We start from the raw sequence: 26,273 nt of genomic DNA on the forward strand, positions 1-26,273 counted from the left end.
GTCAGTCATCTTGTAAAAAGCTTTCAGTACTAATTTGCTAGCTGGCTGCACTTTGTTTCAGGTTGCTGTGCCACATGCATATACTAAAAGGCATATATTACAGGTTTCTTGAGGGGTGGAAGGAGATGATGGTTATTTGTGGCAATACAGCCATATGGGACAAAAAAGCCATTTAGTATGTGTAAGATGACTTACAAGTAAAGGTATTGCTTCTTCCTGCAGGTGTTTTAGGTAAACATAGATGTGTTTAATGTCCATATTTACCTATTTGGTAAATAATTATTTTGAGAAATCATTAGTTAAATTTGCTTTTAATTGGATAGCCTGCTCATGGTAGGCAGGCAGATGTGTGCAGTACTTCAGAGCTATTAGTGCCCAGGTACAACAGCTGATTTTAGTTCCCGTTTGAGTGCTGGTCTAAAATTGCTTGAGAGGAGGTTTCTTGCCCATCAGCTGGCTACCCTTTTTCACTTACCGAAGAGTTGGGACTGTGCAGAATCTCAGTGGCATGGTGCTATTCTTTCCATAAACAAAACATGGGGAAGAAGCTACTCTTCCTAAACCTAGCAGTGGACTTCTTCCTCCCCCCCCCCCGGGCTGCCCTTCCTTTTCCCTTTCCACAGTGTTTCTAAAGAGCTGGCAGCAATTCAAGATAGTTGGTACTTGCTGCTTTCAGCAAGTTCAACAGTGTTCTCTGTTTTGTCTTCTTAAGTAACACATACAGTTCACAACTGACTCATCTGTAAACTTCACAAAATAGTTAAAGCTTTATTTTTCTCATTTGTTCTCCAGAAGAGCTGCTTGTTGTTCTTCAAGGGGTAGGCCTGGAAACATTGGTCTTGCATCAGTGGTATGGAAGAACTGTTAATTCCACAGCAGTGTTGGTTCCCCTCTTTCTAAATTATTCAAACGTAAACCCACTTCTGTTTGGCTTGCGCAGATGGTTTGTGATTCCACATGACCCAGATATTCTAAAGGAAGGAGTGTTGCTGTGAGGTGCTGTTATGACGTACAAGCTGCAGGTATGGCTAATGCCCAAAGACTTAATGAAAGAGGCAGCTAAGGGTCTGGTGCCAAACGTCCAGGTTGTAGAATGCCTCTGGCAGGCATAGAAATGGCCTATTTAACTTATCTGTGATCGCAGTTGGCTTTTTGTTTGTTCTTGCCCCACATGTGAAAGGGATCTGGCTACGACGGTTACTAATAAAACCGGAAATTTCTGCTTAGCCTCAAGATAGGAACGCCGTTGAAGAGATGCAGTACATACGAGTAGTACTAGAATACTTGTTGAACAATCAACTAAACCAGCATTCTTACTCAGTTTCACTTGTACCAAGATCTTGTATCTAGTTTGGTTTATGCAGGCTGTCAGCGTACTGGATGATCAGTTACACTTTTTCTAGTTCTCTGGAGGCTTGTAATTATGGCTGAGTTTTTGTGCTGTTTTTTCCCCCAACACGTGGTGGCCTGCTTCCCAGATAACACTGCATCACTGAGGGAGAAGGAAAAGCAAAGCATGGAATTTTAATAAATATCAAAGTAGTATAGCCATCCTAATTCCTTTTTTGTATTTCTCCATGCTGCCCCTTATGCATCAGAGAAGATCTCTGTAAAAATCAGAAGGGTTCTTCAGCTGTCATGCTAAAATTCTTTCCAGCTGTGATGCTTAGAAAATGCTTATTGAAACTAGATGATCAATAAATGGAGAACATTAATTCTGAAGTGATTGTAAGTGTATTTTGGTTTTTTTGGTAGGCCGATGGGGGGTGGACATTTTATTGCGTCTGTACCATCTGGTGTGCTGCTCTTGGTACGCTGCCATCACAATGCAAACAGTGGAGCACCATGAGTCTTGTAATTTCTGCGTATCTTCAGAAGCATGTACGAGTGATTTCAAACCAAATCAGAAGGTGCTTGGGTTTTAAAGAGAGGCTGTAATAAGACGGCTTCCTGCCCAGGCGGTTCCTCAAGAGAAGGCGAGATTGCTGATTTCCCAGGTGCAAAACATAGCAGATGTTTGAAATCTGATCTCCGTTGTTGCTCAGAAATTCAACTAAGACTAAATCTGATCAGGCAGCAATAACTGTTTCCTCGCAGTTACTCAAGATGATCAACAGCACACATAAAGCTGTGGTATACATTAGCTATGTAGCAAAGTCGTACACATTTGTCATTGAGCTGTAAAAAATGAGACGGGTCATGGCTCATGATATGTCTAGAAACTAGAGTCTGCGGCTCTCCTAGATCTAGGCCCAGTTCTGGTTTCACTGTTTTATCCAGCAGGCACAGAAAACTTAAGATACAAGGCAGAGCAACTTTTCAAAGATCACTTAATGGTGAAGTCAGGAGAAAATTATGTCTGTAGAACAATACTGTGCAAAAGCAAACAAAAAAATTGCTGTTGGATCAGTGTAGAATATTTTGGTATTTCTGTTGCATCTAGGCAGGAAGGATCACGAGCAATGAAGACAGCGCAGGGTCAGCTCTGTTGTACACATGGCTTGAGAAAATGATCTTTAATTACTGTTGCTTGGTCATTGCCTGTCTCGACTCAACCACGCTTTTTACCCACCGGGCACAGATCCAGTTGCCAGGACTGTTGACTCTGAAACAAAAGCTGTATGTGAGTGAACCAAAGTAATGATGATACAAGTAATAGCTGCGCGCTGCAGAAACCCTCTCAGATTGAACACCCGTGTTGGCACTTCCATTGGCTGTACTGGAACTGGACGAGTGGGAGAAGGCACGTGTTGCTTTTGGGGTGTGCTAAAGCCAGTGCACGACGGTGGCTTTCGATGCAGGTCGAACCGCAGGTGGAGCGAAGGCCGCCATCACGCCCCGGCTGCGTTTTCCCCTGCTGCGGGGTGGTTTTCTCCAGCGTTTCCCAGCCCTCCGGCTCTGACCGTCGGCCTTTTGCTGCAAACGCGGCCACGGCGCTGTTCAACAGCCAACACGAGGCACCAGCAGGGATCGTCGGGGCAAGACGCCTTATCTAAGGAGGGGAACGCAAACCCCAGAGCGGTTAAAACCAGCCGCCGGCTGCCTCCTGCCGCTCCCGGGCGAAACGCCTCGGGCGCAGAACCGCGGGCCGGTGGGCCCCGCCGCCTCCGAAGGGGACGGGCCCGCCGGCTGGCTCCCAGGGGGCCGTTCCCTGGCTGAGGCGGGGAGGAGCCGCCGGTATAAAGCGGCACGGTGCGAACCGCGGCCCGGCACAGCCGGGGCTCCCGCTGAGAGCAGGCGGCGGCCGGAGCGGGGAGGGGGTGCGCCGCGCTGGTCTCGCGAGAGCGCCCGGTTCGGGCGGTGGGGCGGGCGGCGGCGGCTCCTCTCGCGAGAGCTGCGGCCCCGGACCCAACATGGCGGAAGGTAAGGGGGGGAGCCCGAGCGAAGGGCCGGGCGGAGCCGGGGCCGCCGGGCGCACGGGGAGCGCCGCTGGCCGGGGTGGCTTCTCCCCTCGCAGGGGGCCAGGGGCGGCCCCCGCGTGGGGCCCCTGCTGCTCCCCGATGTGGGACTAGGTCGGTCCTGCCCGCGGCGGGTGGGGCGGGCCGCCCCCGAGGTGAACGTGAAATGGCGGGGGGGGGGATGTCTCTGCTCTGCCCTGTCTGGGGCCGAGGGCTAACACCCCCGGGGGTAGGGCGGGCCTGGCACGGGCGCCTTTGCGCCTCAGGAGGGGGATTTTTGCGGTAGCTGTGGCTCCGGGCTGCTGTGGGTGGTGCGGAGCTCGCTGGGACGTCTCGCCGGCCCCCTCCCCGCACTTCGCCGGTCAGGCGGGAGCTGCGGTGGGTGATGCCGCCTGTCCCGAGGCTGCCGGGCTGAGGAGAGCCCGGCGCGGTCTGTCCGAGTCGCTGCGGGCGGCGGCTTCTCTTGGAGTAAGGCGGAAAGGCTGTACTGCAGCCTCCTGGTCGCTTGCTGCTGGGAGTCCTTTTGTCATGTTTGGGCTCTGATGAGATCTGCAGATCTCCTAGAGTGCTTTTGTTTTGCTTGGAGGCTGTCAATTACACCGTTTCAAAATTAATTTAACTGAGGTAATAGGATTTGAAAAAACACTTGGATCTTTACAGTCCTACTCCTTTCTGCAAGACAGAAGCTTCCTCTTTTCCTCCCTGGAGGAAACTGAGTCGGCAAACAGAGCTAAAATACCCCAAGTTACAAAGGAAATGAAGGCTCTAACTTCCAGTCTTAAAAGCACAGCCTTCAACTCTGGAAGCGCAACTCCCAGACAGTGGTAGAATTTTAAAACCAGTTGTGGAAGATTAACTAGGATGTAGCAGATGCTGATCTCCTGGCATGCATCAGCCAAGAGGATGCTGCAGTCAAGCTGGTTTAATAAATCCTTAGAGCAACTCCTAACTTTGTGTGCTGAAATACCACTGTTTCATATTCATCTGACCAGCCTCTTAGGCTTGCTTTTAAGCCTTGGTGACCCAGTTCTGGTGGGCATTAGATGTCAAAGATGCCTTCAGGTCGTGAAACTTTCCTCACTGAGATGCTCAAGGATCTGAGGCTCTGGTTCAGGGTCCTGCTCTGCAGAATGAACCTGTAGTTGATGCAAGTCCTGTTTCAGACACCTGTACTTCACAAAGATTCTTCCCTAATACAAGTAATTCTTTCATCTTTTGGATAAAGAAAGCACGTGATCAATGAGTGATCCTGCATAAACAGGAGTAATAAGCTGGAGTTGTAGCTCTCCCCACTCAATTCCTTATGATATCTAGGTGGAGGGGCTCACTTTGTCCCTTCAAACAAAGTACCTATCTGCAGCAACACTTTTCTAGTTAAGAACTGATGGTATTGGAGAGTCAGCTGAAAAGTGAAGGCTAATTAAGGAAGGGAGCTTGTCAAACTGTGGTCATCTGCTCAGAAGCCGAGTGCTTTTTCTTATGGCAGTGTTGCTTCTGCACACAGAAGCCCTGAATTAGATTTATTGCAATTACTAGCTACAAATTGATTGAACAGTGTATAAAGACAAGAGCTGAGCTTGCTTTTGTAATTTCTGTAAGAGTTCTGTACCACCAATACCGGAGGATACTAGGTTACATGCAGGCATGGATAAAAATTGTTGGATTAATGTTTGAGTCTAGAGCAGCAGGAAGTATGCTGTAGTACTTTGGGATGGTTGTCAGGGGAAAGATCATAAGCATGCAAAAATGAGGAACAAGAAAGCAGTAACTTGCACAGCCTTGGGGAGACAGGGGTCAGAGTGTGGAGCAGTGGACAAAGGACCTGACTTGAGGGGTTAAGGAAATAATGTATTTTTCTGAAATACATCACTCGGGTCCGCTTCATAAGTAAACAGAAGCTTATCAATATAGCTTCTGTGACTGCTCTTGATGGGTGGGATGGGCAGTGTAATGGGTTCCACTAGACCCTCCCCCTGGTTTTTGGTACATGCTACCTGTCATCCCATTGCTTGTTGCCTCCCTAATTGTCTCTTTAGAGTCAGCTATGTAGTTGCTCTCGTACTCTTGTGCCTTATCCTATAAGAAAAGGACAGTAGCCTTTTCTGAAGTCCTCTTTAAAGGAGGACATAAACTTCTGCCAGTTTGTGAGATGCTAGTCTAGCTGCCAGAAATCCGTTAACAAACACTGCTTTTATTTTCTTGTCTAGCCATCTGCTAACTCTGTACCTGGACTATGAGCTCAGAAAAGGAGTCACTTTGTGTACACTTCTGCCAAACCCAGGCATCCTGTTCACTGATGCGTGTGAATTCATGTTTAGTCGGAGACTTAGTGGTATCTTCCAGTAAGGCTGTCTTTTCAGTGTCTTCATGCAGGGATCCTTCATTAGATGTGTGTATGCATGCAGTAATTGTGCATTGTACTTGGGAGACAGATGAATGGTCATACATAATGTGGGCTGGCCATAATATGCGTTCTGTCAAAATGATTGTCAGCCTAGAGATACAATGGTCATTTTACATTGATTTTAAAAAGTGATGACACCCCTCTACCCCCTTCCAAATTTGAGGACTGTAAATAGTAGCACCACAACTCCAGGTTTACTTGTTTAAACAGAGGTGATGCTTCTACCTGAGTTTGAGTGGGTTTTGCTTTTGAAGCAACAGCGCAATATGAACTCTTGAAATGAACTGTGCACAGGGAAAACTTGAGGCTTTGCTCTTTTGCAGTGAATGTTGATTAACTGGACATTGAGGACTGTCTTGAATGTGCACTTGAAATGTACCGTAAGATCAAATATTGCCTGCAAGTGTGCAGTAGTAGCTACTACTCAACTGGTGTGCATGTTGTTGCGTAGAATAAGAGAAACTCTTATTTTACAGCTCTTGTAATTCTTACAGTAAGCAAATACCTATCAGTCCCTCTCGCTGAGGTTACAGGAAGCGTATGCTGTCAATCTGAAAACAAGATTTCTCAAAGCTTCAGTTCTTTGAGGTACTTTCACTGCCAGTAGTGATTGTCTTGGATTGCCCTGGAAGCAGCAGTAGGGAGCTTGATTGTCAGTTGTGCATAAACGTTAAGCTACTGCTGTTTGAGGGTTTATGTTAGTTCTGCATTGTGTCCTATTGACTTCAGAGTAATTTGGAGCCAGTGAGCTGACTTTGGTAAAATGACAGTATTTGAGATGTTACCTCCTGGTACTGATTCTTTATTCCCATCTTCACACTCTCATTACTTGATTGGAGGATGCAGTGTTTCTTTAAGATGATATATGCTATGAGGTTCAGCAGGCAACTTCTTATTCCTAGCATTTGACTTTGTATGGCACCTAAAAATCTCACTGTATGAACAGTGGTGGTGTTCATACACTAATTTTTGGCGCAGTTCTCAGTGTCTTTCAGTGATCACTCTTGGCTCCTATTAGACTTTTTCTCTCCCTGCTCTAACAGTAGGGCTTGCTTTGTGCCACCCTTGACACCTTACTTATGAATCAGTCGGGAAGGAGCCGTTGCTCAAGAGGCATATCCTTCTAGTTCTGGGAACACTGAAGCTGCATTTATCTTTAGATGGAAAGAAAGACCAGAGCAGAATTTCAAACCCTCTTTGAGGGTTGGTGTGGTATTGGTAGCACAATTCTGAAATCATAGTATATTTCAATAGAATGAGGAAAGTATCCCAAAGGAGATGGTATCTATTACCTTTTAAAGGATGAAACTAAATAAAAGACTGTTGAAGGAAGTACACTGCCAAACCTGCTTAAGTAGTATTAACTGAAGAGTAAAATAGGGTAAATTACCTTCTGTTTATCCATTACAGTAGTTGTTAAGTTAAAAGACTTATGAGGGAGCATTTGCTGCAGCAGTCCGTAGAGGAAAGACTAAATGAGGCATTCTCTCTGCAGCTGAGCTAGAGAAGGATGCTCTGCCCTGGGGACCTGTGTTGGAGCGAGGCCAAGGTCAGCTGTGCTGTTGAACTTTTCTTCAGAAGCAAGAAGAAAACACTGGTCAATAGAGCTCAGTTTCTCATTGTTTGTAGTAGTGACTTACATTCAGTAAATATTTGAGAAAAATTGAATGAGAGAATGAATCATTGGGAAAACAATGAATTCCTGGCTGGTAGGGAGTAATCTTGTAGGAACTTTCCCACTTAAAATAATTGGTTAGCTTCCAAATTTCTCCTCCCTGCCCCCTCTCATTTTAAGACTGGTTTTGGATTTGTACCTTATTTGGAAAATCAACTTAATGATGGGGGAAATAATCAATTAAGCACGTGATTGATTGCTACATATAGTTTGTGCAACTAATCCATAAATAAGTATTCTTAAGTTAGACTGTTTTTAAGCACCTGTACAGATGTTTCCTTCTAGCAGTGAAGTAGAGGTTTTTCATACGGGTGGCCTGGGTTGAGTTCAGTGAACTAGCTTACCACAACGCATTGTGGAGTGACCATTTAAGTGTGGTGGAAAAGCGGGTTCTGCAGTGGGATGGAAATACTTGATCAGGGATCAGATTCCCAGGTGCTGTTGCTGTGCTACTCCTGAATTGAAATAGCCACCACGGACCCGACTCTGCGTAGTGATGCCTTGTCAGTGCGGTGCCTCCAATGGAGGAATGCCTGTGTGCGCCAGTAGTAAGTAGAGTTTTATATATTTTTTTGACCGGCCTTTAAAACATAGATTCTGGGGAGAATCTGTTTTCCACTCTGGCCATTTCTTAAGGAGTTTCTTAGCTGAAATGTGAGGAGTTCTAAACAGGTCAGTTAAGTACTCTGAGGTAGATATGGTATGTCAGCAGCTGTTCTAATGCTCACTTGTGGTTGATGCCTCAGCTGTAACGTCAGACAGCATCTTAATTAAACTGAAAAAATGGGTAAGAACCAAAGGGTTAGTCCTAGTCTACCCCACCATAATTCCCACAGTCATGGACTCCCATGGTTTTAGAAAGCTTATGGCATTCCTGACTGGACAGGATTCAGGAACATTCTTTGTAAGTGGCTTCTATCACTGTGTTCTGATGACTTTTGATGTGTTTATGGCTAGCAATGATATAAAATAAAAGGTTTAATATTGGGGGTGAGATGCTCTAGTAGCGTGGAAGAGGAGAGACTCTTACTGGAGTTTTCCGTGATTAAACTAGATGTGTAATGTGCTTGTAGGGTTAAGCTACCCTCAGATGCAAAGCAAAGGTGTGCATGTTTCAACCTTGTAGCAACACTGTGTGCCTCTGCAGAGGAGGTGGCCAAGCTGGAAAAGCACCTGATGCTCCTCCGCCAGGAGTATGTAAAGCTGCAGAAGAAACTAGCTGATACAGAAAGGAGATGCAATCTTCTGGCTGCCCAGGCTAACCAAGACAATGCCAGTGACACCTTCATCAGTCGACTTCTTGCCATTGTAGCTGAACTCTATCAGCAGGAGCAGTACAGGTAAGAAATCCCCCTTTGGGGAAAGGGGAATTACAGGAACCTTTGACTTTATTGACTGCAGTAGGTACTAGTCTTAGACGAAGAAAATTCTTCTGCCTGGTATGAATAGGGTCCTCAGTTGCAATTGCAGTTGGAAGAGCGTGCTAAGATCAGGTAGCATACTGAATCCAATTCTTGAATTAAGAGCTCTATAAGTAGAAGTTAATCTCCGAGATTGACATTTAAGACAAATTTAAAGAAAACTGACCATTTTCACTGTCAACAGCAAAGCTTCCTTCAAACAAAACTAATTTTAAACTGATCTATACCTAGTTGATGGATTAATTACACGATGTATCTTCTACCAACTGGAAAGCCCTCCGTTCTTGAAAGGATATGTCCTTGAAACCAGTTCTGTACTCCTGTTGTGTGTAAAGAAGCCTGATTAAATTGGTTTGTCTGGTTGTATGATTTAACAGGTCTTAGATAGTGATATATGTGACTTAGTGATATAAATGATATTGTATCTTTGAATCTCAACGCAAAATTAGGTTTAATGGTTTCTTTTCTATAAGCACATTAAGGATCACGTACTCTAGATCCCTTAACTGATTTAGTTCTGAGACTGCAATGACAACTATCAATTTCTTTGCTATTACTGAAAGCAATGCCAATTATAGTAAAGGAGTTCAGTTCTATAAGGGGAAAATATATAGTTTTGATTAAGATTTCCTTCCCCTAACATCTCTTCATGAGCTTCCCTGAGAAAAGGCTCTGTGCCTGGCAAGAACTTACTATAGCATGCTCGGTAAAAGATTCGTTAGGTAGCATATGTCAGAAGAGCTGGATCACTTCAATTCTGTTCAGCTTTTGAGTTTTAACGGCATAGAATAGTGGTCTAGTTTATAAAAGGAGAAAGGAAGCAAGTCCTAACGCAAGTTTTGTTAAGTAACATCTCTGTATTTTGCACTTCAGTTTATAGCAGTGCTTTTATTTAGAAAATGGTCTGGAAAATACACCTGTACAGTCAAAACATTCACAAGCTATGGGATTTTAAAATAACAGGGCAGGTACTTTCTAACTACAAAGGCTAACCTGGTAAAGGGGTCAGAATGAAATCAAAGTGTTCTTGACAGCTGGTCTCCTGGGAACTGGGGATTCTTGGAGTCTGCCTTGTACTCGGATTACTGTCAAACGTCGTTTGTTCTCTTGCTGGTCTTGCCTGAAACCATTGGTGTTTAGCTGACAGTATTGGTATGGACATAGCAACATAAATATTTAACCTCAAGATTGTTGGGTTTTCCTGTCTTCTACAATAGTTCCCTTGCAGTTTATTCTGAAATGGTTAAAAAAAAAAACCCAAAGCACTTTAAGTATTAATGCCTCATTGCATTTCTCCCTAGAAAAAGAAGAATTGTGTCATTTGGCAACATGTTCTACTTAACCAATTAAATGTATTTTGATGTTTCAAACAACTTGAGCCTAAATGTGGATACCAGGACATAGGTACTATGGAGATGCTGAATCCATATGTATCTAAGCACAGGGGAAGCCTGCATTATACATGCATATGCTTTTTCTTTTTCTCTTATCAGTGATCTGAAGATAAAGGTTGGGGACAAGCACATCAGTGCTCACAAATTTGTCTTGGCGGCACGCAGTGATACTTGGAGTCTTGCCAACCTTGCCTCAACAGAGGAGCTGGATCTGTCAGGTCAGTCACTGCTTAGTAGTATGATGCTTCAGTTGTCTTTAGGATGACTGATGAAAGGGCCTGTTGAGACAAGGTTCCTTATGTACCTTTCAGACTACTACTGTCCACAAGAAGTGGTGCTTACTCCATTAGTTATGGAGCTCTGTTTCTGAAACACGGTAGTACACTTGTGAACTTGGTGCTAGTGCTAGTTAAATCAATAACCTACCTTCTTTCTCTTTAATGAACAGGGGTTGAGAATGGTGGCCTGTTTGTCTTTTCTAGAGTCAACTAAACGTAATGAAAAACAAATCTATATGGAGGAACTTGACTTCTTCCTTTCTAAGGACAGGGCTTTTTGAGGTAGTGTGCATAATTTGTCTGAAGTGTGTCATGGAAATACCTTGCTTCTTGTTAACATAGTGTGTGTGGGAAATGAATACAAATACTGATGTGTTATTAAAAAGTTACTCGCTTTGGCACTTTGACACCTTTGCAAAATAGGTGAAGAAGAGAAGTTTTCTAAAAGACAGTCTTCTACAAGACGGCGGGGTTGTTTTCTGCTGTAGCTGTTTGTTACACGTACTTACACTGGGCAGTGTTTCTGCAGATTGAACCTCTTGACAGGCTTTTCTGTATGTAACAGTATAGAAGAGTCTTACACAATTAATTTGTGAGCAATAAAAACAGGCATGAAGTTAAGCAGGTTTGCTGGCTGGCATATGGAATATTAAGCATTGGCTTCACTTTCTGCACTTAATCTTATCATGAATCCTAAGTGCAGACAAACTGGAAAGAAGCAAGTCACAGCAAGCTAGTTTTATTAGACAGCATAGGTTTTGTTGCAAAAGGATTTATGGATCTTTCTGCAGCCACAAGAAAACAGATGCCAAGGAGTTTTTAAATTGAGTGCTATGCTAACAGAAGATTATTACCAAAAAGCTCTTATGTTAATTGTAGTTTTGTTGCCAGTGGCAGTCCATATCTAGCTCCACTTTTAAGCTAGTCTGAGAATCCCAAATGTAACTGCAGTCTTGCATGTTTAACAGTGCAAACGCTTCCTATTATAGAATGACACTTAAAGTAAGTGCTAGTAAATGATACTTTCCACTGTGTAAAATTGAATTTTTTTGATAAAATTTGGTAAATGGCACAAAGATTAGGTTATGAAATAGTTCTAGCAAGCAACAAGCTGTTCCCGAAAAACTGTCACAGTTTTCTTAAGAGGTTCTCTTAAGAACTTGCAAGCTACGGTTGCCTGAATCCTAACTTCAAAACACAGGCAGCATTTAAAATTGAGTGTTTTTAGAGTTCATGTAATCTGCAGAATTTTCTACTCTTTAAGAAGAGTAGAAAGAGATTAACACGGGTTCTCTTGTTGGGATGAAGAAAATGAACTCTGATCTCTGCCAAGGTAGAGCTGATATTACAGCTCAAGTAGGTTTTCTGGTTACTTCCAAGTTCAGCAAAAGATACTTGCCTTACTAAAACCTCCTGTTTCTTAGGAGGCAGTCTACGTGCTATGCCAAGTACTGTCTGGTACTTTGCAAATGATCTGGGGCAACCCTCCGTGTAAAGGAGATGTTTTAGAATGAGTATTTCAGTGTCTTAAACATGTATGTTTTTGTTTTAAAGACAAACAAAACAGCTTAAGGGACTAATGTTTTTTTTCCTAAATGAATGGTATTTTTTGTTGTAATTGGTCTGATCTTATGCTGTAGAGTAATTCTCATCTACATACTTGTAAGTAGGATTGTCACAATACTTCTGACTAGGTGACAAAGGTCCCTGGGCATTGGGCTAGTATATCTCGTGTCCTGTGGTGTAGGTTTCTAGTTTTCTTTCTGTGTAAAAAACGTCAGGCTTGTGATCAGTGTTGTAAACACCTGAAATCTAACCGGCTTCTTAAACTGACTCTTTTGCACCTTTCCTAGAAATGGTTCCCAGCAGTTTTAAGTACTTTGTACCTTTATTGGAATGCAACAGTTCATAACATATGGCTATAATATAAAGGAGGGAGGATTCTTAAATCGAAAAGAGGATTTGTGCTTGTCAAATGTAGATGTGGGTTTAGCTATATGTGAGGCACCAAAGACTTTAAAGTGGCATCGCTGGTCCCAAAATATGCAATATTTGTGTAGCAGGTAGGAGATGTTACAGGGCTCCCTGCATGCTGCACAGTGTTCCAATGGAAAAAAGGTTTTCCTGCTTGGTGCCAGCATTGTTACTAGTTTCAACTTTTGACCAGTTTTGCCTCTGTTTTGACACTTTGATTGAACTAAAGCAGTACAGTTTCAGTGAGTCTATCTTTTTTTCATGGTAACTGTGACTTTAACAGTCAGAGGAATAGCAACTACTTGAATAGACGATTGTTCTTTGGGTATTTTATTAATCCCTGCTGCTCCCTGTACCAGATGCTGACCCAGAGGTAACCATGGCAATGCTGCGATGGATCTACACAGATGAACTGGAGCTAAGAGAAGATGATATCTTCTTGACAGAGCTCATGAAACTAGCTAATAAATTTCAGCTCCAGCTGCTTAGGGAAAGGTGAGTCTTGGTAAATACAGTGAATCGTCTCAAACTCTTCAACCTTGTTTGACTAGAAATAAGATGATAGCTGCTGGCAATTGGATAAAATTTTGCTTTTTCAAAGTCTTGAGGTTTTCAGTAATACAGCATGACATTCAGTTGGTCACAGGAAACGAAGCCTTGTGCTACAGTTAAACTGTAGCCATTTTTCCTCGTAGCTTTTGTGTTTACTTTCCAGTTCCTCTCCCAGTCAAACTAATAACCCTAATTTTGGCATTAAGAGGAAGTAGAGATTGGTATATTAGTAACAAGCTCTGGAGAGTTGCAAGAAAGGAATTATTAAAGGGAATGCTAGGAGGAGTCAATGGCAAGTAGCTTGCAGTATTAAAATACCACAGGTGAAAGATTTTAACTTAAATAGCTGTTCTTCTGTGCATCTTGGTGGCAACTTTTCCTCATGAAGAAGGTTAATGTAACAGTACAGTGCTTTGCCATTTTGAGGAAATAATGATTAAACCATTCCAGTAGGAGCTAGGTTGTTATCTTTAATGTATAGAGTGCTCTAAATAACCATTTAGAGTTAGTGAGAAGCCTGAATGTACAAATTGAAACCTCTTCAAGTTTTGTACAACTTTGAAGCCTTGAATTTAGTCAAAGATAAAGTATCTTTTGATATAATAATCTTTTGCCCAAGGCGTGTCCGGGGCTGTAGCAGTACATGGCACTCATAATCTATGATTTAAGCGTGACTCGACATGAAGCAAACCAAATTGCTGTCAATTCTTCTGACCAAAGAAGTTGACATCTGTAAGGCCAATGCTAAAACTGCCTTCAAGCTTTGTCCCAGCTTAAAACTGTCTTCGTGTTGTACTACCTAAACATTCCTCAGATGTTGTCTTGTCATGGTAGTCTAGTGACAAGTCCACGTACAGTATGCTACTAGTAATTATTAGATATCTTGGTAGGTATCTGCACCTGGAGACAAGTATTTCTGTTTTTTGGTCTTAATATCTGCTTGGAGATCACTGGCATGTTTAACTTCATCTTCATTTTGAGGTACTTGGATTTTCTTCCCATAAACTCAAACTTACAGCTTCGCACCTGTAAAGATTAGGTGGATCTGCTGTTAAAGCTTATCCCTTCTCTTTATTAAACAAATAGCTGTATTTGGCATGCCTTTTTCTAGCTTTGGCACAAAAGCTGCTTGTGATCACTGTGGTACTTGTAAAGATAGACATCTTCCCTACTTCATAACAGTGAATGAACTGCAGTTTGTTCCCTTGGGAGAACTAGGATGTCTGTCTCCACTTGCAGGCTCCTGCAGTGTGTGGTGTTATCATGGGACCTTAGCTTGGATGGACTGTAATAGGAGTCTGCTCTCACGGAAACTGTCTTACAGGGTTTCTGATTAAAGTATGTTTATGCTGCTTAGCCTTATAGTAAAGCAAGGCCAAGCCATTTTCTACTGGCATCTAGGAAGAGGAGTATATAGGACCTTGTTACGGCATGGGAGAGTGATTACAGTAAAGCTGTTTTCTGATTACTGAGCACTGGTTTTCCTATTTTGACAGATGTGAAAAAGGAGTTATGTCACTAGTTAATGTCAGGAACTGCATTCGTTTCTATCAGACTGCTGAGGAGCTGAATGCTAGCACTCTTCTGAACTATTGTGCTGAGATAATTGCTAGTCACTGGGTAAGTACTGTCAGAAGGAAGCAAGAGGAAGAATGTTTGCAGAGTATAGGAACTTAAGCAAAATTCTACTGATTAACTTACTGTACTGTCTAACCTCAGGAGTATCTCTTGGGATGCTAGTATTCAAGCATTCCAGGTGGGATGGGGATTACATGGATTCCTGGTAACTTTCAGTGACTAAGGTGACCTATTATGCTGACACTTACATGTTTGCAAGGAGCAACAGTGTTGATAAAAAGCTATCAAATCTGCCTGTCCTGCCCCTTGGTGTGAGTGAAGGGACTTCTTCTGAGGCAGGAGTGACTTTTCCCTTCCTGTCTCTCTCTGTTATCTTTAATATGTGCTTTTGATGCTGTGTGTTATTTGGTATTCTCTACAACACTAATTCATAATGATGTTTGAAACAAAGCACATTAAATGGCTCCTTCTCTAAGATTTTTGTGTTGTCTTTAGAGGTTATGTCCGTTGTCTGTCTTGGTGTGAATGTCTTGACTGGGGGGGAAGTAGTTCATAGCCTGAAGAGTTGCTCTGTTCATTGGAAATACTTCACTGTAGAAAGCGTCTTACTTTCCTAAACATGAGCTAAACCGAAGGGACTGTATTCTAATAAGCAGGAGAGTTGTTTATCAAATCTGGGCTCTGAACTGTTTAGAAGTTCATCCATAGTTGGTCTCTGTCTATGCAGATCACAAATCCCAGGCCTGTTTTCACTCCTAAAAATAATCCAGGGAAGCCAGGGAAGAGTTTATTTTCTGTAATGGAGGGAGTGGCAAGGAGTCTTGCAACTGACTTGGAAATTTCATTTGCTCTGATCTGTTATTTTGAGGAAAGTTTGATTAACTGTGTAATGGATTAGCCTTTAAAATAAGACTTGTCAACAGCAGACTAGTGCGTGAGGATTTAGGTTATTCTAAATCTAAAATGCATCATCCAGATGTGGACGTTTCTTTGTTTGGCTAATGTCAAAGCAGAGGGGAGTGCTTTGATATGTGAATATATAAAAAAAGATTCATGTATCTGAACCTGCAGGTCAACCATTTTAACTTTTTGCTGCTGCTGGCTCCTAACTTTTGACACTGACTATTCCATCTGGAAATGAGGTTGTTTCTGTTTAGGCAAATGAGCACTAACTCAAACATGAAGTCTTTATACTTCTAAGTTTCTGTTTACTTTTATGCAGAGTTTCTCAAAGTTCTGTGGAGTTGTCAGTATTCAATAGTTGTAGGCCTTTTTGTCAGAAAACTCTAATCTGTGACTTAAGTCCAGATAGGGAATTAGTTTAGAGACTAGATATTAATCTACTGTAATGTCCGGTAAAATACTAGTTTTCCATGTCTGTAGACAAAAGGAAAGAAAAATTTTACTAACTGATCTTGAAATTAAGATGTAAGATGTAAAACTTCTGAGTGTTTCTTCCTGGTCTTAAAAGGCTATCTTGAGTTGTTCCTGATTGTTGTGATGTTATCAAAATGGAGCTTTTAACTGAATTTGTTTTGTGAACTTCATAATTACATTGTGCAATGCCTTGTTTATAAATAAAATAGGAGTATTGCTTACCCTCTTCTTTTTTTTTTATTGCTTCTAGGATGATTTGCGTAAAGAAGACTTCAGTAGCATGAGTGCTCAGTTATTGTATAAAATGTTCAAGTCAAAGACAGAATATCCTTTGCATAAGGCTATTAAAGTTGAGAGAGAAGATGTAGTCTTTTTGTATCTTATTGAAATGGATTCACAGGTATAGTGAGACTGACTTGATCTGTCTTCTAGAATTCGGTGTTTCAAATAACTAGTTTCTAACAACCAGTCCGAACCTTGTTACTGATTTTTGTCACTAATTCTTATTTGCATGTTTATCGTTGCCATAGCTACTTCTGTGTATGTATTGGAGGTCTTGCGGTAAAGGCTCCATAAAGACATAATTTAGAAGTGATTCATAACACTTGTAAAACATCTTGCATGCAACAAATTGTATCTAATAAAACCCAATACCTGATATTTAAAGCTGAGTGGTATAATAGTCAACTTTCCTGCTTCATGACAGTTCAGTAAGCATCATTTCTTTGAACAAATGCTTTTCCTCTTCTATTGAATGTTTGAAGTAACAGGTATTTGTTCTGTTTGGATGAACACTCTAAACAACTAGCAATGAGGTTGTCTCCCAACCAGGGGGAAGGAAGAATTATTCAAGTATTAATTATCAAGAATTATTCAATTAGTCCTTTAAGATGCCTCAAATCCTAATTGGAAGCTGGGCCTGTAGCAGTACTTAGCACCCGTAGGTGCTAATCCAATTGGGATTTGAGGTATCTTAAAGGAATAATTGAATAAATCTTCCTAGTACTAGGTTGAATATGCCTACACAGGCAGCATCTTTAAGAGTGTACCAGTCTTGCTTCCTGTGAGTTAAACAAGGCTTGCAAGCAGAACTCCTGTTTTCCCATTGAACTGCCCTCTGGGTAGACTTGCATGTGGTGATGCTAGTCTTCTGATTGTTTTCCTGTGTAAGATGCACTTACCTAAATGCGACACTAGCATTTTGCATTAGAGCTGAAGGTCTAACATTATGGTAGTTGGAATGGGCTGTTAAAATATTATGTTGGGCTGGTGAGCATAACTCTTAACTAATGTCAATTGACTGAATTTGTGTTGTAGCTTCCTGGGAAGCTCAATGAATTGGATCAAAATGGAGATCTTGCTTTGGATCTAGCCCTCGCCCAAAGATTGGAGAGTATTGCAACTACACTGGTCAACTACAAGGCTGATGTGGATAGGGCAGACAAGAGAGGCTGGAGTCTATTACATAAAGCCATCCAAAGAGGTAAGTAAATAGCATATGAAGCCTTGTTAACTTGCAGTTTTTCCCAGTGTGGAATATATATTCCAAAGTTTATTCCTGTGTCACTTCGTAGTTGACACTTCAGTTAAAAAATTGTAGTCAAGGATGAACTTTGTCCTGTTTATTTTTTTAAACTTAAAACCAAACAAACTCTTATTTGGGATCTGAAAGCTAGCCTGCTGGCTGGTGAATTAAACTTATACTACATGACATCCAGAACCAATCTAGTAGAGTATTGTCTGCTAAAGGAAGAAATGTAGGGAGATACTGGGAATATTCTAATTTGACAACACAATGTCTTTTTGACAAATAGTTGAATCAAGCATGACAGCCTAGTGACAAATAAAGGTGAAGCCTTTTTCTAGACCTGGGTTGAATGCAGCATATGCTTCTTTGTCATTATGGTTAACAGCAAGGGTCCTTGCTACTGGACAGCAGTTTTAGGGGACGAAAAACTGACTGGAAGAAGGTGAGGAGCAGGTGGAGGTGCTTCTATGCCAGTCTGAATATCTTCAAAGCTCTGGTGAATAGTAGCATAGTTATCGGAGTGGAGTCTGAGTACAACTACATTATTATCTTGAGCTGTTCTCCACCTTAGAGTGGAAAATGCATCTTAGGAGAACTGGAGCACAATAGGACCTGGTTGCCACGGCCACAGTACTCTGAAGACTTTGGAGCAGCAGCATCTTGGCCTATGGCCAAAGTCTGGTAAAAATCTGTAGTGAGTGCCTCGTGCTACTAGTTGCCTGCAATGATATCTTTGGCAGCTCTGTCTGTTCCAGAAAGCCAAGCACAACAGGAACCTTACCTGTGACTGGACCTCATGGGTATTGTAGTGCTACAAATTAAAAGCATAAGTTTACTTTTAACAGCAAGTTCTTTTGGCCTCTTAAAAGTAGTTTAAGTTTTGTGAGCTCAAAATACAGCTCCCGACTTCTTCCTTTAATCTCCTACGTATCTAAACAGGGTAATGCTGGTGTCTGATCCTGTGAATGAAACTTCAGCAGCAGGAGTAGGAGACCTTATAGGCATAGGTCAGTGTTGTGATGGCTGCAGCCCTATAAAGCACTAGACAGATTGCAGCAGGCTGCTCTTCATACTTAATACTAGCATTTGTCCTCTAGTTCTAATGTCCACTTTCAGTCTAAGCTCTGAGAATGAATGCTTGCTTTTCAGTAACCAAAGCTTCAGTGAATTAATCACTGTTAACAATCACGTGTTCTGGAAATGGAGCTAAAGCAAATTGTCTGAACTTGCCACATGATTCTTATTTCTTATGATCATTGGGGGGTGGGGGAAATGTCAGATATGGAAATTGGAAAATGGGATTTTGGTTTTTGCTGGCAGAGATAATACAGCAATCCATATTGCTTATACAGGTGAACAGTCGTCTTTGTTCTCCAGTCTTGCATTCAGGACAAGCAACTTGTGAATATGTCTATTCAAAGTAGTCTTTGGAGTAAGGGGAATTAGTATTATCCTGAAGCCATTCTCTGCATCTTGGTGTTTCAAGTCCAAGGTTTCATGTAGTGAAGTGGGCCTAAGTTCTGACTTCTGAGAAGCTCTCAGGAGGGAGTTCTTAGGAGTGTCATGCATGGTGGGTCCTAACTGTTGAAGTCCTTACCCTATATATAATGGGGCATAAACTTTCAAGAGCAAAGGCTGTGTTATTGCTTGTTTACGTAGCAAGACTGAACAGATGGCGACTGACTTCAACTACACACTTCTGACTGATGCCCTGGAATAGTACCTTTTGTTCAAAAACTACTTGTATGTTTAGTCTCACAATTTGTCTAATTGTGCATTAAAGCAGCTATGGATTTATCTTGATACAGGAACTAGCAAACTTACTATCATCGTAACAAGTAAACTAGTGTGTGAACTTGAGTCACATGTAACCTCTGGGCAAAACATTTTTTCGAAGGGGTTGTTACGAAATATATTAATCCTGACTTTGCAGTGAGGTGTTCTTGAAGTTATCTATTTGCTAAGGCATTCCAAGAGCAGACACTTGTATTGGAATGGTTGTATGGTATAGAGGGAAATCATGTGTATCCATTTTCTGGACTTGTATGTAGGGTTCCGGTGTATCCATAAATAACCTTATTTTGTTTCACAAAAGGAGATAAATTTGCTGCAAACTTTCTCATTAAAAATGGTGCCCGTGTGAATGCTGCTACACTGGGAGACCAGGAGACTCCTCTGCACCTTGTGGCATCATACAGCCCCAAGAAGCATTTGCCAGATGTCATGGCAGAGATGGCACAGATAGCAGAGTCCCTCTTACAGGCAGGAGCCAATCCAAATATGCAAGACAACAAAGGAAGGTAAATACTGGGTGAAGTAAAGTCTGTTACCAGTTTAACAGATAGTACTGTAGTGATTAGATGCAGCCCACTAAGAACCTGCTCAGGTCTGTCAGTGAAGTACAGGTGATACTGGAAGCAGGAAAGGTGAATTCATTAATCCAGTTTGAGACTCATGGGCAGCACTCGAAGTGGAAAGCTGTGCAGGCTGAATGGTACCCTGTCATGACTAAGCCCAGGTATAGAAAGCTGAGGTGAGTTGATTGTGTTGGAACACATGGCACACAATTAATTTGCCTTTATTGAATCACTGAAGAGTAAAGCAAGCAAACTAAGATGACAGATAGTATTCCTGAAAGGTACTTCTCTTTGAAGCTGTCAGTGTGTCATGGTTCAACTTCAGCTGGCAACTGAGCACCACACAGCCACTTGCTTGCTCACTCCCGCCGCCCTGGTGGGATGGGGGAGAGAATCGGAAGAGTAAAAGTGAGAAAACTCGTGGGTTGAGATAAGAACAGTTTAATAATTGAAATAAAATAAAGTAAAATAGTCATCATAATAATAAAAGAACATACAAAGCAAGTGATGCATGATGCAATTGCTCACCACCCACTGACTGATGCCCAGCCAGTCCCCGAGCAGCGGCCCCCCCCCCCCGCCAGCTTTCCCCCAGTTTCTGTACTGAGCATGACATCCCATGGCATGGAATGTCCCTTTGGCCAGTTTGGGTCAGCTGTCCTGGCTGTGCCCCCTCCCAGCTTCTTGTGTACCTCCAGCCTTCTCAGTCAGTAGAGCAGGAGAAGCTGAAAAGTCCTTGACTGGTGTAAGCACTGCTTAGCAACAACTAAAACATCAGTGTGTTATCGCATTATTCTCATACTAAATCCAAAACACAGCACTGTACCAGCTACTAGGAAGAAAATTAATTCTATGCCAGCTGAAACCAGGACACAGTGAAACTGAAGTTACCTCAAAGAGCCAGTATCTGCAGTGTGTTTATCTGAAACGTAGAGCCTGTAAACTGCTTTACAGGTTAGGTGGGCTGGCAAACAAGTACATAAAATGATATAGAAGACTTGGAATATATCAGCTACTCAATTCTGATAGGTCAAGCTCTTCTGCTTTTTCCTTGAAGGTTAGCTCTTACATTAGTGTAAAGAGTTGCTTACTACTAAATTAACTGGAATAATGTCCACTAAAAGGGTGGATTGCACTTTCTTTCAAGATGTGCTTGTACCCTTCTCCTGAAAGCAGAGACAAAAGTTAACCCCATAAATCTGTAGGGGCATGTGGGTGACCATGGACAAAATCTTAAGCGTCTCACTTACTACTAATGTAACTGTACTTTGCTCCAATTGCAGGACCCCATTACATGTCTCAATTGTGGTCAGGAATGAAGCTGTATTCAGTCAGCTCCTCCAGTGCAAACAGTAAGTCTCACTTAAATGTAAAATACACTGAGGTTACCTTGTACAGCGAACGTTTGAAAACTGGTTTAACAACTCTTCTATGACTTTTTGCCTTATTATAAAGCTAGCAATAGGCTTGGGATGCAAAAGTGTAAACGCTTTGCATAACTTAAGATGCCAGAACAATGCCAGAAGCCAAGTAAGTTTTTGTCCTACTGTAAAGAGGAAGCAAACTGCATCTCAGTGTTTTTCAAAGAGGGCTAGGTGAAATAATGTAGCAATAACTTCATTTGTAGTGGAGCTAAAAGGAGTAATAAGACTTTTAAAATGTCTGAATGTGTTCTTGAGTTCAACTTGGGTGCTGCTTAAAGCTAACATAGGTGACTTAGGGTGATGAAGCAGAATACTTGATTTGATTCAGTTTCTTTGTAGTTGAATTTGCAGTTCTTGTATACGATTTACTCAAATACAAGAGGATTTGCCTCTTTGTTATGTTTAGTGGGAGCCTAAATCTACCAGCGCCATGGTTCTCCTAGGAGCAATGAGCTTAAATCTAGTAGTCACTAAAAAGTGTCTTGCTTGTTTCAGGGTATTCATAAATTCTCTGAAGTAACTGGAGCTACAGTAGGCTTCCTGGCAAGCAAAAGTTGTCAGTGAGGTATTAGATAAACTAGTACAGCTGTTCAGACACTTGAAACTTAAGCTGCATTGGGGAACCACTTTTTAAGGTATAAATTGGGGAACATTAACTCTTATTTTTAGACTAGACTTGGAGCTGAAGGATCATGAAGGAAGCACAGCTCTGTGGCTTGCAGTTCAGTATATCACTGTATCGTCTGATCAGTCTGTAAACCCTTTTGAGGATGCGCCTGTTGTAAATGGAACCTCATTTGATGAGAACAGTTTTGCAGCAAGGCTGATCCAACGAGGCAGCAATACAGATGCTCCAGACACAGTAACAGGTAAAACAGAGGTTTGTATTTCTGTGTAGGTGGAAGGCTTGTAAGTTAATTGCTTAATGCTGACTTCACTCTGTGGAGCTGAATGAGGTTTCAACAGCATTTTCTGCATAATAAATGGTAGGTGGCAGTAGCTTTACCCAGAGCCGGAATACTGACAGGTCCCAAGCTGAGCTTGACTTGCAGAAAGTGACAGAAAATCCGGACTCCTTACCAGGTCCTAACATCCTCTATACAGTTTCAAAATGTGTAATTGCTAAATGGTAGTGCACGTGACAGTCCAGCATTGCTGGACTGATTTTCCTCATTGGCTTCAAATTTTAATGTTGTAAGGTAGTGGAGAAGGTGCTAGCACACTTGTTAGTATCAAAGTGTGGTTGGAATAGCACTCTAACAGTGTTCATGGTTTTTCTTTAGGAAACTGCTTGCTTCAGAGGGCAGCTGGTGCAGGAAATGAGGCAGCTTCTCTCTTCCTAGCCACTCATGGAGCAAAAGTCAACCACCAAAACAAATGGGTAAAAGCAGAAACCTACAGACTGTAGTCTGAAAGTTTCCTTGGTCTCTCATTGCTAACCATAGCCTAAAGCAAGTTGGAACACCTGCTGAGCCTTTTGCATGTTTTCAGATATTTAGTAGTCATCAGACAACTGTTGCATTCTTGTGGCACTGTTCTTGCAGCATCACCACTTGTCAACATGCTTTTAACACTTCCCTCAGTGCCTGTTGTAATAAAGTCCTTAATATAGGCTAACTCATGTAGTTTGAAAGTCCTAAGGAGCTTCAACTACTAGGATTTGAGCTCTTCACACCAATTCTTGTGGGCATAGTCATTTAAAAGCTACTTCTCTTCTGGGTTTCATGTCTCAAGCTGTTAACCTAGTACGCTGTTTATTAAAGGGAGAAACACCACTGCATACAGCCTGTAGGCATGGCCTAGCAAACCTGACAGCAGAACTTCTGCAACAAGGAGCCAATCCAAACATCCAGACGGCAGAAGCAGTGCTTGCTCAGAAGGATGCGTCTTCTCCAACAGCAGAGAATGTTTATCTGCAAACTCCCCTTCACATGGCTATTGCTTACAATCACCCAGATGTGGTGTCAGTCATCCTGGAACAAAAAGGTAGGTTTTTCCTGGTTCAGACTGTATTGAAGTTGTAGTGGATCGGCGTGTCGAGATGGCATCTAAACTGTGTTTTGACAAACTACTAATAAAGCATGTCTTCCTGTGAACACTGTTTAAGTAGAGCAATTAAGATGACTGGCTAAACATAGTCTTAAATTCAAATCATCTGCTTGTTAAGACTAGAAGATTAATTTGCCCATAAATCTTTCTAAATTATCTACTGTAGATAATGGACTTGAACGCTTAGCCCCAGGTTGTATTCTAGCTGTACAACTGAGGTCCCTTTTCTCTCCCTATCAAAGCATTTGGTTCAGGTAAATGCTGGAATCAAATATGGATAAAAGCATCTTTCTGTGGTGAGGCTTCTGCCTCCCTCAACTCTTTCAGTAAGGGGATTTTGTAGAGAGTAATGCTCGTAGTAGAGTTGAGACTTGAGTACTGAAATACTAGCAGATGACAGTTTATTAAATGCTACTAGTTCAGCTTCTCCTTTCTAGCAGTAGGAAGGGAGTTTGACAGCTGAAGCAAGGCCTATTTTGTCTCCTACCATAAGTGGGATTTAGAGACAGTAGGTGAATTGGGGAGAATATCCTCCATCCCAGGGAGCTGAGAAGGAAGGATGCTGCCACCATCTTGCAGTACGGCCTTCACTCTTCATTCTCAGAACTTTGTGTATGCCACTCTATTTGGAAATGGAGGTAGAAATGGGGCAGGTTAAGCCTTTTAGCTAGAAAGTTGAATGTTTTTTTCCGTATAATATTAAGATTAGGCAGTAGTGGCAATACTACCTGAATCCTAAGCAGTATCACATATGGGAAACTGACGGTATCTTGCTCAGATCTTTCAAACTGACTGCTAAAGTAACAGGCTACTTCAAAATGTGACATTGCTACTCCTGCAGCTTTCAGTGTGCAACTGCAGGTCAAGTACAAGAATGCCCTAATTCCTTATGCTTTTTTTTTCTAGCTAATGCTCTTCATGCTACCAACAACTTGCAAATTATTCCTGACTTTAGTCTAAAGGACTCGAGAGACCAGACTGTGCTGGGATTGGCTCTTTGGACAGGTATGTGCCTTCAAAACAAGATGAGAATTTACAAAGATACGGAAGCTATGATGTGGATAAGATTTTTAAGACAAAACAGCAGGTGTGTGTTCATGTCTTGGCTTGTGCTGCTAGTGAGAAGCTGTCAAGGACAGCTTTAGATGATTCTTCAGCTTCTAATACTGAATGTTCACATCTGACTTACTGATAGATTTCTAGCCCTACAGCTGCCCTTGTTCACTAGCAGGTAGCCTAGAGCCTCTTGTCCACAACTGTATTTGCAGTTCTGTGGAATTGTTCCACTGTGAGCTCCCTGGTAGTTTTCGTATCAGATCACCATATTGTCTGTTCATGGTTAACTCTGTTCTAGATGCTGGGTAATACAGCAATGCTGACCTTTACAAAGGGAAGGTGAGCTACTTTAAGTAGCTATTAAGGGGAATGGATCTTGAAATACTGATTCAGAAGATGCTTTCTTGTCTGAAATGTGGAGGGGGAATGGTTTTGGGGAAAACTAGATATTTTTGTCTGCAGCCAAGTGACTTTTCAACTGTATCAGGACATCGTCAAAAGAAAGAGGTGGCGTGGTTACTACTGAATCAATTTAAGTATGGTCCTACTGAGCTGGAAACGGCAGCTGTATGGGGGATGACTACTCATACTCTGGACTTAAGAGATGAGGCAGAATGCTTAGTGATGTTCCTCTGTGCAGGAGTGCTAGATGTCATCCATATGTAACAAATACCTTTACTGCCCAGGCTTTTAATTTTCCTCTCCAATGAAAGGAAACCAAAATGTAGCTTTCTCCCTACCATTGCCTTTATCTGCTTCTGAGATAAAGGAGGAGGAACTAAGCTAAACACCTAATACAGTAATATTCAAAGGAATAGCTTATGAATGTAATACCAAAGCTAATATGTTTGTTGGACAAAAGTCTGAAGTGATACGAAGGATTAGGCTAGGTATGGTTAAAGAGGACTCTACTACATTTAGGTTGGCAGAACTAATGAGAAAGCTCTACTGTATACCAGACCATATCTTGTGTATTTAAGCAAAACCAAAAGGACTCAGTAATCAATATTCAGTAAGTCTGTAAATGAATATTCAAGCTGGGTAGAGTCATGAGTTGGTTTAGCTCATGTATGTAGATTTTAATAGGCTCTAGCATTGATTCAGTGCATTGCTTACTGAATTACTGAAAATTGAAAGCTTGAAGCTTTGTTTATTAATCTTCAGTGTGTCTATTTTATAGAACTGAAGATAGAATACTAATGAGCTTTAACTCTTCAGGCATGCACACGATAGCAGCTCAGCTGCTTGGATCTGGGGCATCCATCAATGACACAATGTCAGATGGACAGACTCTACTACATATGGCAATACAGAGACAAGACAGTAAGAGTGCACTCTTTTTGCTGGAACATCAGGCAGATATAAATGTCAGGTAAGATCTTAGCTGATACAGCGCTCAACTGGATATGTATTTAGGAGTGGGTAGTGATGACTGTATATAACGGCTTGAAGTTGGTTTCAAATCATGATTTGTGCATACTTACGTGTTTGGTACTTCTTATGGCACTGATTATGGCTGAGGGATTACATATGTGAACTTGGACCTACATATAGCTCCATGGGTCAGTACCTCCTCTTGAGGCTGCAGAGGGAGGTGCCTCTTAATTTTAGGTAGAACAGGATCCTCTGTAACACTCTCAAGTCCTAGAGATGTGGTACTGAACTTCTGTAGTCTCATTTATATGCCAGCTTGTTAGAGCTGCATGTTTTCTTAATTAGATGCAGCTCGCCATCCAAACTAATTAGATGTAGCTCCAGCAACAAGATTCTGATAGAGCTTGCCTCCTGAGTATCTTCTAGACAAGTTG

At 41.9% G+C, this 26,273-nt stretch overlaps 1 protein-coding gene across 5 annotated transcripts in view; it reads left to right on the plus strand.

Moving 5' to 3' along the window:
- Positions 1–3,328: 3,328 nt before the first annotated feature.
- ANKFY1 (ankyrin repeat and FYVE domain containing 1) overlaps positions 3,329–26,273 on the plus strand; it is a 35,689-nt gene continuing 12,744 nt past the window's right edge. The window contains exons 1-15 of one of the 5 annotated variants that reach the window (XM_076354771.1): positions 3,329–3,363; positions 7,298–7,351; positions 8,625–8,817; positions 10,392–10,510; positions 12,904–13,039; positions 14,593–14,716; positions 16,302–16,451; positions 17,369–17,534; positions 19,675–19,879; positions 21,220–21,288; positions 22,030–22,229; positions 22,644–22,741; positions 23,124–23,346; positions 24,316–24,414; positions 25,684–25,837. In XM_076354771.1, coding sequence (XP_076210886.1) covers positions 3,354–3,363; positions 7,298–7,351; positions 8,625–8,817; positions 10,392–10,510; positions 12,904–13,039; positions 14,593–14,716; positions 16,302–16,451; positions 17,369–17,534; positions 19,675–19,879; positions 21,220–21,288; positions 22,030–22,229; positions 22,644–22,741; positions 23,124–23,346; positions 24,316–24,414; positions 25,684–25,837 — 2,000 coding nt within the window. In that variant the 5' untranslated portion in view covers positions 3,329–3,353. Of the gene's footprint in view, positions 3,364–7,297; positions 7,352–7,497; positions 8,026–8,603; positions 8,818–10,391; positions 10,511–12,903; positions 13,040–14,592; positions 14,717–16,301; positions 16,452–17,368; positions 17,535–19,674; positions 19,880–21,219; positions 21,289–22,029; positions 22,230–22,643; positions 22,742–23,123; positions 23,347–24,315; positions 24,415–25,683; positions 25,838–26,273 lie in introns of those variants that run through there. The other 4 variants (XM_076354773.1, XM_076354774.1, XM_076354770.1 and 1 more) reach the window with 4 other exon arrangements.

The sequence above is a fragment of the Aptenodytes patagonicus genome, chromosome 17 (genome assembly GCF_965638725.1).
Source record: "Aptenodytes patagonicus chromosome 17, bAptPat1.pri.cur, whole genome shotgun sequence".
Classification (NCBI taxonomy): domain Eukaryota; kingdom Metazoa; phylum Chordata; class Aves; order Sphenisciformes; family Spheniscidae; genus Aptenodytes; species Aptenodytes patagonicus.